This window comes from Dromaius novaehollandiae, chromosome 3 (assembly GCF_036370855.1).
Source record: "Dromaius novaehollandiae isolate bDroNov1 chromosome 3, bDroNov1.hap1, whole genome shotgun sequence".
Classification (NCBI taxonomy): Eukaryota; Metazoa; Chordata; class Aves; order Casuariiformes; family Dromaiidae; genus Dromaius; species Dromaius novaehollandiae.
Window position 1 is genome coordinate 50,578,769 of NC_088100.1, and position 16,274 is coordinate 50,595,042.

The following is a 16,274-nucleotide window of genomic DNA, read 5'->3' on the forward strand; positions in this document are numbered from 1 at the left end:
TCTCCAAGAAGTACTAGTGAATAGGGGCAGCTAAATCTTGTGTTGGTGTTTAGCTTGTTGGCCCTCTCCTCCCATGAAGATTTGTTAGTTTGTAGCTTTCAAATATACTAGGACATCAAGATAAACATTATGCTATAGATATTCCGTTGCTTTTATGATAAAAGTGTTGACATTGTATTTGATTACAAAATAATACATAATAGTGTGTAGATCAATGTTTTGCTTTCTCAGGAGGCTTCTGGAAACTTGACTAACCTCTTTTTATTATGAGATCACCTGTGTTCAAAAGAATCTAGTGGCGTTTTTTTATAAATTAAAAATAGCGAGGTGCAGCATTTCAAGCATATATGCTTTTTTTCTGGTTCTGTCATTGAAGAGAAAGTACTTGAGAAGTGGCAGTGAAAAAAAGGAGAGAGAGCAGGGAAGCTAGTTTTCAGTCTCTTCTTTAGTGTGATACTTATAATTTTATTGCCTGTGATAGAAATGCAGGAGCCTCTTCTAAGATGACAGTTACTCCAGAATTAGAACCTACTTGCAGTTATGAACCATTGAAAGAATGTTCTGCTTTGTTTTTAACTTTGTTCTTTTAGTCACTTTTTATCTGAATAGTTTTATTCAATAAAAATGCTGTAAAAATAAGGGAACAGTTATTAATATCATAGGCGATAGAAGCATTTCGTCATTTTTGAGAAACTTGCATTAGCTCACAGTCAAAACTTTTCTGAAGTAAGTAGTTTTGCAAAAAGAAAAAAAACCTGCATCCTTCATGATAATAAAATTATATATATTTTATTATGATGCAGGTTTTCTGTGGGGAGGGGGATTAGCTTAAAATGAGTTTGTTGGGGAACAATTAGTCTGTTGTTGTGAATCAAGTAGGCTTCCGTTTTTCAAAATTATTACTCAGGTTTGAACAATGACTTTGATCTTCGACTTGGTGAAAGGATGGCCTTGTATGTTGGGATATTTTGAGCTTCTCTGAATTGAAGTTCAAGGCCATGAGAGTTTGCGTAGCTGTTTCAGATCTCCAGCTTTTCAGAATAATACCAATTGGGACATCTTAAGAGTTGTTGAGTTGCTGTACTAATGACTTGAAATAAGCTCCATTATAAGTGAGGTCATGTTTTGAAGAGGTATGAACAATGCTAAACACCATTCAGGACCTTGAAAATATCTTCAGCTAAACAGCAACCAAAAAGAGGTCTGAAAGAGTGAGAGAAAGAGGCAGATTTGTTAGGTTTTTTTAATCTACTGTCTAGGTACTTCTGTATTTTGCATATTTTAATTAATGAACTTAATATTGAAATGTATTTTCACCTGGAAGTTTCTCAAATGAGCGTGTGAGTTTTCCCAGGAAGTGAATTGCTTGCTTTTAGCATCCAAGGCAGGAAGTATAGGGGGAGGTGGGAAGATGTTGTACATCATTAAAAATACTGAAGAAAGAATAAGTTGTCAGAGTGAAGGAGGTGTTTTGACCAATGTAATGTCTTAGAGGAGAGAGAATAGCAATTAATTAAAGCAAAATGTCTGACATGATAAAGCAAGGTATTGACATTTTGAAACAGAAATGTGTAAAAAGTTTTGACAGTAGAACAGAATTCTGTAAAGCAGTGGACACTGATGTGTGTTTTTTCTTGTGGAAGTGTAAATATTTTCATATATGAACAACTTTGAAGAAAATCTGTAAGACAACAGATCTATAAAAGCAAAAGAAGCTCCTGCTGTAAGCAGATACTAGTGATTATGAAACTCAGTCGAGCACATAAGCTATGCTTACTGGTTATTGCGAAGAATGTTACAGGACTTAAGAAACTTTGAGAACTGAAGGGATTTGACACATCTGTGGTGATGCTTTCATTTGGTAGGATGTTGTGAGCATTCAGAAAGTATATTTAAAGACTTCTAAATTATCCCCTTCAGACTCAAATTTTATCTCATCCGTTAATATCTTTGCTTTCATACATTTTAAATACAATTTTTAACATCCTTAAATCTTGTCATTGTAGCAAAAGCAAATTTGTTGTCAAGCAATTGAACGTAATTACTCTGAGATCCCAAGTACATCTTTGGATAATACTGAAGTACCAAGACCAGTCTTCCACTTTCACTCCCATGCGCCACTGACTTTTCTCACACAGTAGAGCAGATCGGCCTGCCTGCTTGCTCTGGTCTAACTTGAGCCAACAGCATTGACTGAATGTTATCAGAGATCCTAGCCAAAGTTGCTGTTTTCCTCATGCAGCTTTCAAGCTTCCAAAGATGTGTGAGGATCGCTACCAAAAAAAAAAAAAAAGTAGTTGTGTCCACTTAATGGTCATGCAGAATAGCTGCAAACCGTGATCCAGTTGTAAACTTCAGTTGTTTCTCATGTATTCTGTTATTTACTTTCCATCTTCTCTAACTTTAGCCACATAGAAGTTAAATCCCATGCAGCTTAAAATAGGATGAATCTACACCTGTAGGTGTGGGTTTTCTGCTTTGGCTGCAGAAGGAGCCTAGTTAATTAGGTTAGACAATGCAAAACTTTCAGATAGATTGTGTTGAGGGATATGAATTTCATCCAAATTTTATTCCATCTCTTCCATGTTCTTTTATTCATCACAAGATTTTTGGGAGGACTGGTGAATGATTTTGTATGTCTGGATTTCAGTACTAAAAATCTACAAATCAGGTTTATTTTTACTTTATGAAAGATATAAAAATAAGAATGCTTCTATGAATTCTTTATTTTCTGCAGTATCTGACATGATTGAGGAAGTGGGTACCTTAAAAGGGGCAACAGTATCACTTCTGGCAGAAGTATATGAAGGGCAACATAGTTTTGCTTGGATGTAAAACCATTTCCTGTAATTTTCTTTAATTGCTCAATGAGGGTAAAAATTTTTCTACTGTTAAATTTGCTTTTATGGAAGATCACTTACAGAAAATCCATTTAGATTTGCCCCAGTATCCCTCCATTTCTTTTAGCAATTAGATATCATTTTGCAATTGCTGCCTTCAAAGAAACCTAATTCCATTTTTAAAATCAGCCAGAAGTTGATTTAGACATTTATGGAGCCCAAGCTATTATATTTGTTTCCTTTAGCCAAGAAGAACCTTCTTCTTTAACATGTTTTCTGGAAATGGTAAGTATTGGAGTGAGAATAAAATCTGCCTAAAAGGATTTTTAAATGTAATTAATAAACACATTAAAGTTGAAACATCTGTATAAAAATGTAGGCCTTACTGCTTGTTCTGATTATATAATATTTACAAAGACAGATAAATCAGTACTTTAAACATTGATCTTTTTTTCTGTGTGTCATTCTTTGTGAAACTGTTCATTTCATTATTCATCATGATTTTGTCACTTTAATACAATCCTTTTATGTAACAGATTTTATATAATAGGCTTTCCCCTTGTAAGAATGGCTGTGTGCTTATGAATCTCAAATTAAAAGTAAAGAAATTCTTATATATTTGTATCTAATACAGATTTTTTTCCATTTCTCCTTTCTTAGCTGTGTAACTTTGACATTTAGTTATTTTAATGAGTGCAAGCTCTTAAAAAGGCACACAAAAATGTTTGTCAATTAAATTGTCTTGCTGTGCTTTTAAAGCACTAGCAACTAGTTGCAGCCATGTCTGTTAATGGAACTGTTTCAGAACATCTGAAGCCCTGTTCAGCCACAGATCGATGATACAAATTTTTGAGTATCCTATTAATATAACTCTAAATTAAATCCATGAGTGGATCTTTTATGAGAGCTATGCTTGCATATTTTCTGGATAAACTGGTACTGTAAAGGCACATAGACCTGAGACATTCGTCCTTCTACTTTTGGTCATATATTTTCTTTCATATTGTAATTATTGTTTTGCTACAGACTTCCCCATTTCTTTAAATACAATACTGTATTTTGAAAAGTGCTCTAGATTCAAGTTGTTTAGCAATTACCCAGCTCTAAATGAGACCAAAGGGTTGTAATTTTAATTTTCGCCTGTTTTTGCTCTGCTCACAGAACTCCAAGTGCAGCACTTTAACCGAATACTCTTGTGCAGCATTTTTGTAGATGTCAGTTCAGCTGCATGAATTGATGAGAATTTTATTGAGATTTCCAGCTTTTTAAGTACTGTTTCTTTTTACAATTTTACTTGGAAGTGGCTGCACAATATTGGGGGAGGTGGATTCAGATTGATAATCTTGAGGTTAGTGCGAACATTTCCATAAACATATATATTTATTGAGTAAAATAGAGAAAATAAACTGTCAGGCGTTACAGCATTTGTACTGAGTAAGATTAAGAGATTAAAAATTCTCAAGCTGTATTCATTCAAGATAAATGTAACTTATTGGAAAAATTATGATTAATAAAATACATACTTTGAAATTAATCCTTTTCATATATAAAAATAACATTTTTGCTGTGACTCCATTGATTTTAATCATGTCTAAACCATAGATAATTATTCATTTAAGATTCAAAGTGGAGAGGAAAGGGACTCAGAATGCTAACCAGATTTTCCATATTTATTATCTAAATCCTTATGGCTTATATCTTAAGCCATGTATCTCATATCTTAAGCTGCTTTAATAGGTATATAAAGCATATATCTGCAAGTACTGTGATACTGCTTAATTTTACATCCTTTTTCCTAGGGCTGCTTGTTCAAATGGCTTAGTGAGGACGAGGGTTTGTTCTGATGACGATAGATTGGGAAACATTTAATAATTTTGTACGTGTCCTGGTAAAACTGCATGTGTACGAAGACTGGAGGTGGTCATATTTTCACACTGATTTAAACAAAACTGCGTATGCTTTTGACCTCTTTATGTTTATAGTTTTCACACAAATACAGCATTAGATTGCTTACTGGTTCTGAGTTACTAATTCATTCAAGGTTATATTTTGCTAGCTAGTCCTACTTAGGTAGTTAAATGGAGCTACTTTCCTTCTTTACAACAGCTGTGTGCTCACTTTTGTTATACCCGGTATTCATATTTATTCTTGTTCTCTTGATTCGCAGCTCTTTGCAAAAAGCAAGCCTCCAAAGGGTCTTTATGTCTATGGAGATGTTGGTAAGTTGCAGCTGTGTAAACGCTGGTGGAATTTGATGTAGACGTGTGCTTATTCTGATCCTAAGCTACCTAAAAGCTTGGCGTTTATAGAGTATTATTACATAGTTTAATGAATCTTCCAGGGAATTTTTCTTCCAGAATATGATATGTTATTTAATGCAGTTGCAGTTAGTCTGGATACTGTCAGTCTGGACCATCTTAGTATATCTGAATTTTTTCCAACATGTTACCTACTCACCAATATTTAAGAATACAATTTAAAGATTTGGGAAGTAACAGAGGGGGGCAGGGAGAGAATTTATATAGTCTAATTGCAACAATGCAGAATGCAAACATCCTCACTTTTGAGAAGGAAACACTAAGGATGTTTTTTAGGAGAGGGAGCCATTTGTCCAGCCTTTGGGCCAACTCTCTACAGATCAAAATTTTAAAACGATAAAATAAAAATGTGATTGTTAGGGGTTTTCAAATGTAAAATGCAACATTTCTTCCCAGTCTGGTTTTCTAGTTATTTGGTGGAAGAATATAGTTTCACTAGTTCAAAGCTAATGAACAATCATTATTGTAATCAGTACATACTGTTTTTAAATTAACTACCTGTTGGATGTGTGTTTTTGTTTTTTGTTTGAAGGCACAGGAAAGACAATGGTGATGGACATATTCTATTCTCACTTAGAAGTAGAGAGGAAAAAGAGAGTCCATTTTCATGGCTTCATGCTAGATGTACACCAGAGTAAGTGCAGACACTGATATTTGCAAGAACTATATGAAATATGATATCTATGAAGAAAGCCTGTGTCATTCTTCTATGCATATTACTCTATGTAACTTCAAGTATTTAAGCAAAAAAAAAAAGAAAAGAAAAAGAATAAGTTAAAGGACTTCAGCATTGTCTGTCATCCTGGGACAGGTGTTAATTGGATATTATTTCTGAAGAATCTCTTCTCAAAGTTTCTGTATACCTGATTGCATAGAAAACTGGATGTATATTTAAGATTAATTCCTTAACTAAACATTCTCCAATTACCCATTAGCTTACCCTCAATCTGAAGAAGACAGTTCCTAAAACTGAATGATAAAGTGAATGTGGAAAGGAACATAATGCTGTCACAGAAAAGGACAGATAAGTATGTAGATGCTACATCATAATTTTCTGTGTTGCATCGAAATTCAGAGACAACTAAATCAGTGCTTCAGAGATATGGACTAATTTTATCGATTGTATGTGACTTATCAAGTGGTTATGTTATTTTAGGCATTACCACCTTTCTCCATATTTCTTTCCATCCCAGTCTGGAAAGAGTTTTTGTTTTGTTTTTATGGAAAAAATCAAGTGTTGCTCCTTCATGTGTTTTGGGTTTTAGTAGTAATTAGTGTTCCTCACTTTGTTGCTAAGGGGTAGGTTGTGATCTGTACACATTAAAAGAAAAAAAGATCATGTGAGAAAAGAGAAGATGTATAAGGGGAATGGAAAAATTAATTAAAACACAAATAACCCCAAAGTTGCCTTCTCTCCAGTTTGAAGAGCTGTGTGTTAATGGAAAAGCTTCAGCTCAACTGCTTCACGTACAATATTGGATATACTTTTTGATTGAAAGAGCCAACTGATACTGACAAACTTAGTTTGCATGAAACCAGATAGAGTGGGCACAAGATAAAAGGTCAAAAACAGAAGGAATTAAAGAAAAAAACATGGAATAAATAAAGTACAAAATACAGAAAAGTACAGCTTCTGTCTCAATTGTTGCTCTTGGGTTTTTTTTTTTTTTTTGGTAAAAAAAAAAAAAAAGTGCATAACCCAAATTGATAATGGGAAAAGGGTTATGAAGATTGCAGAGGAAAGTATTGGGTTCTTTAACAGAAAATAAAATGCTGAGAGAAGAATGGAAAACTCTTGTGCAAGATGGGAAATAAAAAATGATGACTTCACATCTTGGGAGTACCTATAAAAATTGTAGAAATGCTCAATCTGAGAGGTTGGGAAGTAATTGTTCATTCTCTGAGGCACTGGTACAACCAAATCTGTAATGACCAACTGATTACCTAGTCACCAGAAGAATCTTAGCCAAACTGTTTGAGAGCTGTATGTCAAACAGGAAAGACTGAATTCAACCTGTGCATATTGAATAAGGGATAACTAAATAACATACAAAAGCCAAGGAGAACTGCTCTGTGGTGGCAAACTTTATAATATATCAGTAATTTTGAGGAAAAATTATAGAGGGAAATTGATCATAAGTATCAGAAAACTTTCTGACGGAGTGACCTTATATGGAACAGCAAGGTGCTTTACATTGCCTGAGATACTGTTTTAGATATTTTTAAAAGTTGTGTCTGTCTCTAAATTCTGTGATCCTAAACTACTTTGGAGTTGCTAAGTAATGCTGTAATTTACAAGTATTGTGACAGCTACGTTTTTTTTCTTGGGAAGCTTTTATTGGTGTAAACAATTTCCACCATTACTTCTGTCCTCTTTCCTTTGTTGTGTCGCTGTTAAGATTTTCTTGTCATTTGTGTTCTACTTCCATTTTATCTCAACAAGGCTAGCCTCTTACTGCAGTATCCCTGTTTATGAAATATTTATTTTTAAGCAGATAGAATGCAGTCTGTGACATAGTAAAGTATGTACATTATCTTTTTTTACACCAGTATCATCTTATTGTAAGTTTTAAAATATAAATGTGTTGCTTTATCTGAGTTCTTTTAGCTAGATGTACTCTAAATATGTTTTCAGAGCATGTAGTGGACAGAGCTGTGCCATTGGTTTGTAAACACTGTAAGGGTTTCTTGATCTCTGAGGAGATAAGACAAAGTACCAGATTTTGAACAGATACTGAAATTAAGGTGATGAATTGGAACAAGATAAAACTGTAATATATATTCTTTTTTAAAAATAAAATAGGTGTTTAGCACTCCAGCATTCTATGATGATTTATTTTACATTTTTCTAAACAAGAAAATACAAATTACAGAATCTGTCAGCCTTTTTCAGTTATCTTGAAGTGATTGAAAACTAAACCTCTGTGTCTTCTTGAGGTTGTACTAAATTTGTCATTTCTACTGGACTGAGTAACTTCATTTGCTACCTAAACAATTTTGTTTTCCATATTTTTCCAAAAAGAAATAAATGTTTGATTTTTTTTTTCCTCTGTTTTATCAACTCAGGAATACATCGTCTCAAGCAGAGCTTGCCAAAAAGAAAACCAGGATTTATGGCCAAATCATATGACCCAATTGCACCAGTAGCAGAGGAAATAAGTGAAGAAGCTTCTCTCTTATGTTTTGATGAATTTCAGGTAAGGAATCAGAGATTACTCTTTGGTGTCACGGAAACGTCATAAAATTATTTATTATCTTTAGATATGATGCTTGCTACTACTAGTATAGCAGTTAAATAACTGGCCAGGTGTTCAAGAATAAAAGTCATTTCGCAGGTTTGAAGATATTTGTTTTTTCACAGATAAGATGTGAGTTGGCCATGTAAGTCTATTTGCAGTCTGTTTGCCTATCGCTATAGTTACTGCTCACTGTAGAAGATAATGAGAGTTTGGTGAGATGCTCATGAGTCGTTTGGGGCTGAGATTGTTGCATTATGGTAAGTCTGTACAGTGCTCAACACAATAGTGGCCTGATACTAGATTGGCACGTCAGTCGTTGCCGCAGTTCATATAACATAACAATTAGTCTTACTGTGATTAAGGACATGGAAATAACTTGCCAAATTCAACCTACATGCTTTCCCGGAGCTGTTGGAGCCTTTGGCATGTCAGTGCCTGATTGCATCAGCATAACTGACATTTCAAGAAACTTCTATTGAAATAAATATAAAAACTAAAAATAAATTGCTTAAAATACACTTTGCCCAAGCAGCTTGGTTGTTTCATTTGTTTTATACAGCTCATGAATTTTAAGGGCATGTCACAAATTTAAGCATGTAACTGCTTTGTAAGAATATTTTAGGAGAGAGGTTAGAGGTATTTGGCAGCTCTAATCAGCTGAGATTTTGGGGTCCAGAGAGGCACTGCAGAGCAGGATAAGAGCTGTTCTGTATTATTGTTCAAATCTATAGTATTGCTCAAAAGTAGAAGAATCGTATTAAGTGTAAATTGTCTGCATTAGGCTTTTGAATTAGTAAGTACATTCCTGCAATGGATAGAGCAATTTATATCTCGTAATTATTATTTTAAAAGCCTGTGCACCAGTTTATGATCGGTTCATGCGAACAGGGCTTTGTAGCTCTAAAGAGCTAGGTATTTTTGTTTTCAATTACTTCTACATTCTGCAGCAAGGAGTAATCTTTTGATCCATAGTTTCAAAATGTGTTAAGTCATTGCAGTCTCCTTTTAATAAAAAGTTATATTTGAGATATATCCTGCAGTGTTTTGGTAGGTTAAAAGAACGTTATCCTGATCTACTGCTAGTTTAGAGATTGTTAGTTTATACTAATGACCAAGGATGAGTTGTAGATTATGAAATTATGCAAATGAGTACCTCAACAAGTATGAAGATGGTACTATTACATATAGGTATATAGGTAATATAGGTATTATATTTTGTTTAGCATTTTGTCCCATATTAAACCTTGATTTCTATTTAGTATGCTCGTGAATATAAAATAGTAGAACACTTTAAAATTCTCTTTGAGACACAGGATGAGAGAGCTGTATTTTTTACCCAGTGTCCTGTGAAAATCAGTTTTCCAAAAGCGATGGGTTAATTGTTTTGGGAATCTTTCAGCTGTAAGTGTCAAACATATTTTGGTGGAATACTTTCTGTAAAATGCTTTAACTTTCTTGGAACTTTTCAAAGCATTATACATATGTTTGTTTGCATCTCAACTAAAAACCTTTAACTTGTGGTTTGGGTTTTATCTCTGCCTTAGACTTCAGGTGTTCATAGTGAAATTTATAACAACAAAGTTTAAGAGTAAATGTACTTTCTAACTGTAATTCTTATGGACGTCTCTAAAAAAAGTTTCATAATAGTCTTAAACTTTTTAAATGTGTGAAGGCATACATGCCATTTGGCATATTTGGGGGTGTATCTGCCTATCTCCATCACTGTATATGGTATCTGTTGGTACCGATCCAAGTAGGAGACAGATAAATGCTTAATGAACGTGTCCTCCTTTCCCCTTGTAGTGTTTTGTACTTAGGCTTAGTAGTGCTTAGTAGTGTTTTGAAGTTGTTTCACTGGTAGGCAAGATCGTTATGTCAAGCTCTTTTGTTGTATTTAATTCTCCTGTCATCCAAAAAAACCCCAGTGCCACTGCAGAGTTTAGAAGCTGTCCTGTACAAGCATAGCACTTGAACTCTTCAATGCCCAGCAGTTTGCTGTGGTTTTTCTATTGCTCGTCAGCTCTTTTTTCATATTTTCTAGTTGAATGCACTTGCAGCAACCTTATTCATGGATTGAAGAGAGGAATGGTTTGAGTTTCTGGTGCTGTACATATATTCATCTTCAGTTTTGAATACAGTGCTTTTTCTGATTTTGGTTGTTGTTGTTGTTTCATAATTTAGCATGTGCTCTATCTAGTGAACATGGATGTAGGGCTTTTGAAACTTAAGGTTTAAAATCCAAATACAGAGAAGTTGTACTTATGAAGAAATGGGAAGGTTTTTTGGAGGGGGAGTGGGAAGGAAAGAAGAGTTAACTGCCATAACATCAAATACTTAGATGTTATGAAGGGGCATCGTTGCTTGCTGTAGTATTATATATTAGCGTAAATACCTATTTTCCTGTATAAATGCTCTCTGCTTTCCTATACTGGTGTTGCAGTGTTTCCAAACTGTCTTCTTACCACTTTTAAGGAAAGATACTCTGGTAATTTCTCTTCCCCCAAAATTGGTTGGTTGCCTGCTCCCCCTGCTGACATGCTTGAGGTACATCAATCACTTTAATTATAAAAATCACCCTGTGTTTTCGTTGGTGGGCCACAGGTGGGAAAGTAATACAAGAAATATACTTTAAAATGTTTTTCTTGGACTTTGCATTCTTATGTTAATTTTTAAAAATCTACTTGTTCTTAACGTACTAAATGCGCTAAGTTCATAGATTTCCAAATAGCTCGATTTCTTGACTGTTTGGCTGTAGCATGGACTGCTATGTAGGCTTTGCCTACTGGTGGTGAGTCGCAGTTTTCTGAAAGTTAGCAAAGGGTAGTGAATTTGGGATAAGAAATCTTCTGCTTAAGTAGTCATAAAATAGTGCAGTGGCTGGAAGAGCAACTGAGACAGTGACAAAATTAACATTCATAATAAGGAGCCATACCTAATTCTGGACTTTCCCAGTTGATTTCCACAGTGGAGTTAATGGCCAGATTTCACTACAGCCTGGGTCACACATTTAAAGAATTGCTAGATTAAAATGAAGCTGGAAAGAGCTGGAGAGTCAGTACATTTACCGCTCTGACTTGCACTTAAAACTACTGTCCGCTTTGACAGCTGGAAAGTCAAGCTGGAGTTCCCACTTGCTTGGGAATAAATCTGCTTGTGCCCTGAGGAAATACCAGAGAAACTATTGAGACTTACTTGAAACACTTGAGTTTTCTTTCAAATATCTGTTGAAAATGAGAGAATATGCGGAATTTATTTATTTTCAGATCAGACATGGAGACAAGTGATTCTGTACCCGTGCCAGCAAAAAGCAGTGTTAATGCTCATATTTCAGAGGAAACCAAATGCAGAACTGTGAAAGAGAGAAGCATTACTGAGGTTGCAAATTCCTCTGTAAAAGTGAGCTGAAGCAAAATATAAGTACTTTGAAGTGAATCATGGTGTAAAGCCATGTCCCTTGACAATGTCAAAAAGAGTTTTTGTGTGTTCCAAAGTATGGTTGTGTTTTTTTTTGTTTTTTTTTTTTTTTTTTTTTTTTTTTTTTTTTTTTTTTTTTTTTTTTTTTTTTTAAGTCTTAAATGTTTCTTTTTGCAAATACTGTTTGGTAGCCAGGATTTCAGTGACAGTATTAAGCCTCTGAACTTTTCCATTCTGAAGCAGTTGTTAAGATTGTAAAAGCATTGCTGCTGCTTACAGATTTTTATTGTACATTTTACAACAGGATTTTTGTTGTTTTACAACCACAGAAGTCTTATGCCATTCTAAAAATTTGTCTTCACTTGGAAAAAAACCCCCTAGAATTAAGCCATTTGTAATTACAATTTTGATGTTTCAAAACACAGAGGTTGGCCAATAAAATGAGACTAGCTATTGTCTAGTGATCAAATAACTATACACAGGTAATTAGAAACTGTAATTTTGCAGTGTGACTGAAAACTCTGTTTGTTAGTTTTGGTAATAAAAATAAAATTCCTACATTTTGGTAAGTTGAATGATCATTCAGTGTTAGTATTTATATGCTATCAGTATCACTTGGACTTAAAGCGGTCTACAATTTAGAGAGTTTTTACTAACCTGCAATGCTATTAAAAGCCTCTAATAAAAATTAGGCTCTTATTTTTGTGCTAATACTAATTACTGATAATACATGCTTATGTTTGTCATTCATTACATGGAACTGCACCAATCAGTGGGTGACTGAGTCTCAAGCACTTACACATGTAAATTAACTATTAGATTTTTTTCTTTTTTTACTTAAGTGAGTCATAATGGAAAGCAGCACTAGGTCATAAAAATCTTTTCTCTTAAATGCTAATGACATTTCTCCGTTCTCTCCATTAGCAGGCTCTCCTTATTGGTAATTTGTAGCCTTTGCTTTTGTTCCTTGTTGTAGTGAATGCTGGATACAGAAAAAAACATGAGAAATGAGAATGCTTTAGCTACTGTCTTCTGCTCGCTTATGTTGTAGAATTCTGCTACCCTTCCAAAGCTGTACCAGATCAAAAGAGCATAAATTTGCATCTCTGTACTCAAAACGGCTGTTACTTTTTGACAGCGCTTTTGAGAGTTAATTTTCTGTTATACAACGAAAACATTAGAATTCGGCATCAAATAACAGTTCTCACTAGTAAGAGAATTTTATTCATTGTTTTCTTTTATATGAGTGTTAACATTCTTTCACTTCTGTTTTTCTGAAACTAGTGTGCATTGTAGTATTTTCATAAACAAAAATGTTTGTAACAATAATTTATATCATGATTTTTAAACCTTGGCTTGCTTGGTTTGCTTTGTGATACAAGAAATTCAGTTGTCTCTAAAATGTGCATATATCCTGATTTCTTTTATTTCTTGTTTTTTAAAGACAACTGGGAAAGTTCCTAAATTTTAATATTCAGGAGAAATAAATTATCAATAGATGGGTGCATAAGCAGCTACGTTAGACGTGTAGTATGTTAGTGAATCAATACATGTGCTTTGGAAGATCAGATCTTACTGATCAGAGGTATGCAAATATGAGGAGTGTGTTACTGATCCTGCAAAAGTTTATTTTTGAAAAAGAAAAAAAATACATATTGATGCATTCCGTAGAACAAAACAGAATAAATCTTAGGAAGAAGGAAACTAGTATTTACCTAAGGTCCTTCATGGACATTATAGCTTTCAAACTAGGTGTCAAAAATGTAACCGAAGTCTTTACTGTCCTAGTATGTCCCCCAAAAGGCTCAATAGCACCCAAGAGTTTGCAGTCTAAGGCCTGGTGTAGGATTAAATTTTTTGATAAGGTCATTTAGAAATGGGAGGGGGTAGGAGGGGCTTGAAAAAAATTATACTGATTGAAGTCTTTCCCTAGCTTAATCATAAGATATGTATCAAAACTGGCAAAGGCATAGCAGTCCATCAGTCCATTGTGTGATGAATGCACCTAACTCTCTGCATGCCACCAATTTTTTTTTTTATTTCCTTCTTCAGAATTGGGGACTGTGGTAAGTCAAAATGCAACAAGTGGCTATATAATAAAGAGAATGCAAGGGAAACAAAAGTACCGATTGGAAAGATGGCTTACTTATTAGGAATGCTGATCTCAGCTGGTGAACTCCTGTAAAATATAAATTACTGTTGTTACAATGTGTCTGTTCAGACAGATTTATTATGTTCTCTTTCATTCATAATGTTTTTTGGTTTGCATTCTTTTTATTTCTTGGTACGGTAAAGCAAGTTAGTTTAGCTTAACTTAGATATTTAAAGAAATTTTACATTATTGCTTATTTAATCTCTCTCTCTCTCTTTTTTTTTTTTTAGTATCACTTGCCCCACCCATTTTTATTTTTTGTTAGTGTTTTGTGCCTGAAGGTTAGAAGAGGCTGACTGTGCTGGAAGTGACTGCTGTGCCTTTTGATTATTCATGGACAGTAATAGAAGGCACTTAAAAAGAACAATGAAATTGCTTATTTTTGTGATGGGCCATCTGTTGAATTGTTTTTTGCAACAATCACACAATAGTATCTATGTCATATCATTCTATTTTCAACAGCAGCTGATTATGTATAGTTGGCTACTTGTCTTTATTTCTGAAGTCCCATAACCATTTAAATTCACCTCTGCAAACCTTTGCCTCAAAGGTAATAGAAATGTAAAACAGCCGGTGTGTATTTTCTTTCTCTGTCTTCTGTTTTTTCATGTTGTTTCTAATTAATTAGGCCTCTTAAATGTTTAGGTCTGTTTTCTGTGTCTCCCACCTGTAGTTTTATAATAGAAGTTAACATGGAATCATTTAGCAGTTGGTAAAGAAATGGTGGAGTTCTGTAATAAAGAGCAGGCAAGTTTTAAAAGACCATGGTACATTCACTGCTTATTAATTATCCCTTTTATTTCTTTCTCCCCAAGCAATAATTAGAATCTTTCTCTACGGCTTTCACTAACAAGCATTTTTTTTTCCCTAGCTATAAAGCCACTTGCAGATCTGTTGCGGCAGAAGCGGAAAGCAAGATAAAACAAATGTGTTGTCTTTCATAGGTCACTGACATTGCTGATGCCATGATTCTGAAACAGCTTTTTGAAAATCTGTTCCAAAATGGGGTTGTCGTTGTGGCAACATCTAACAGGCCGCCAGAAGGTAAAAACAAACATGCTGCTAGTGTTATCCAAATACAATGAATCTCAGTATCTTAATAAACAATCTTACAAAAATCATCCAGTATTTAATGCTAATAAACTCTGGAGTCCTTAAGAATTGACGATATTCCCATTTATGCCTCCTGTTTCTAAGGAAGAAAGGGTCTGTACTGCATCTTAGTCCTCTCTTCTCTCAAACCCGGAGATGTTTCCCCCCCATCCTTCTGTAATTTCTAGTCTTTTGTACTCTGTCCAAACCGATGGGAGGGTACTGGGGACAGGGGAGTAAAGGAGCGGTGAAATACTGCCTCTGGTTTGGGTGTATTCCACGGTAGGTAAAGACCATATTCAGCAGAAGAGAGGGGAAATGAGACAGAATACATTCCTTCCCCTGTTTAGTAGCTAGGAAACTTGCATACTTTATCCAGCAGCTCAAGGGAGAAACATACCCCTCATCAAGATGCCATTCTCACAGCCTGGTTTGAGATCACTCATTGAAAATTATTTAGGTGGAGAGTTGTTTCCATTTCTAACAATATTTTTAGATAGAGGGTGAATAAACAGGTAGATCCTTTTATAAAGCCCCCAAATCTGTATGTGAGTTTAACCAAACAATTGTATATTGTTTTAATTTTTTGGTAGATGAGGAGAGTGTTCGTTACAGCGTAGTGTTAGCAGTTAGCATAATGTATGAATTGTCTGCAACTTTTTTGCAGACATTTGAAAACTAATTAATCTGTAGTGTCATAAAATACTGAAGACTTACAGTAAATTAACTGGGTAGAAGAGAATCACTGCAGATTTGCAATGTACTTTCTTTTTAATCTTAATAAGTCTTCTAATAGAAGAAAACAATTTTTGTTCCTGAAAGGTGAAAAAATTTTGCCATAGGTTTATTCTCCTTGTTGAAGCAAACAAGTTGAAATCAATAACTACTATAGCTGGATCTTTTACAGGTAAACCTGGTGCTGATGCCTCACTCAGTTGGGCATCATCTTTGTGTTGTTTGAAGCACTGCTCTTTCAAGTTCAGGACAGATTTTTATTGTAATTTGGGGTTTGTGCCCCACATCTTAATTTAAAGCATCAATTTGTGGCCATTATTGTTGTTGAGGGGGCGGAAGGGCAGGTGGATGTTATACACATTAAGTCACTGTGTCAGCCTGAAAGACATGCACTTGTACTAGCTACCCAACAGAGAAGGTCAAGACAGGCATCTCTAGAACTGAACAACACTGCAGTCCAGAGATCAGTCACTGCCTGTCTTTA

The 16,274-nt window shown here is 34.5% G+C and overlaps 1 protein-coding gene across 2 annotated transcripts in view; it reads left to right on the forward strand.

Annotated features, from left to right (window-relative positions):
* AFG1L (AFG1 like ATPase) overlaps positions 1-16,274 on the forward strand; it is a 74,752-nt gene that overhangs the window by 11,898 nt on the left and 46,580 nt on the right. The window contains exons 3-6 of one of the 2 annotated variants that reach the window (XM_026119952.2): positions 5,008-5,059; positions 5,691-5,792; positions 8,225-8,355; positions 14,908-15,007. In XM_026119952.2, coding sequence (XP_025975737.2) covers positions 5,008-5,059; positions 5,691-5,792; positions 8,225-8,355; positions 14,908-15,007 — 385 coding nt within the window. The remainder of the gene's footprint in view (positions 1-5,007; positions 5,060-5,690; positions 5,793-8,224; positions 8,356-14,907; positions 15,008-16,274) is intronic. The other variant, XM_026119954.2, reaches the window with a different exon arrangement.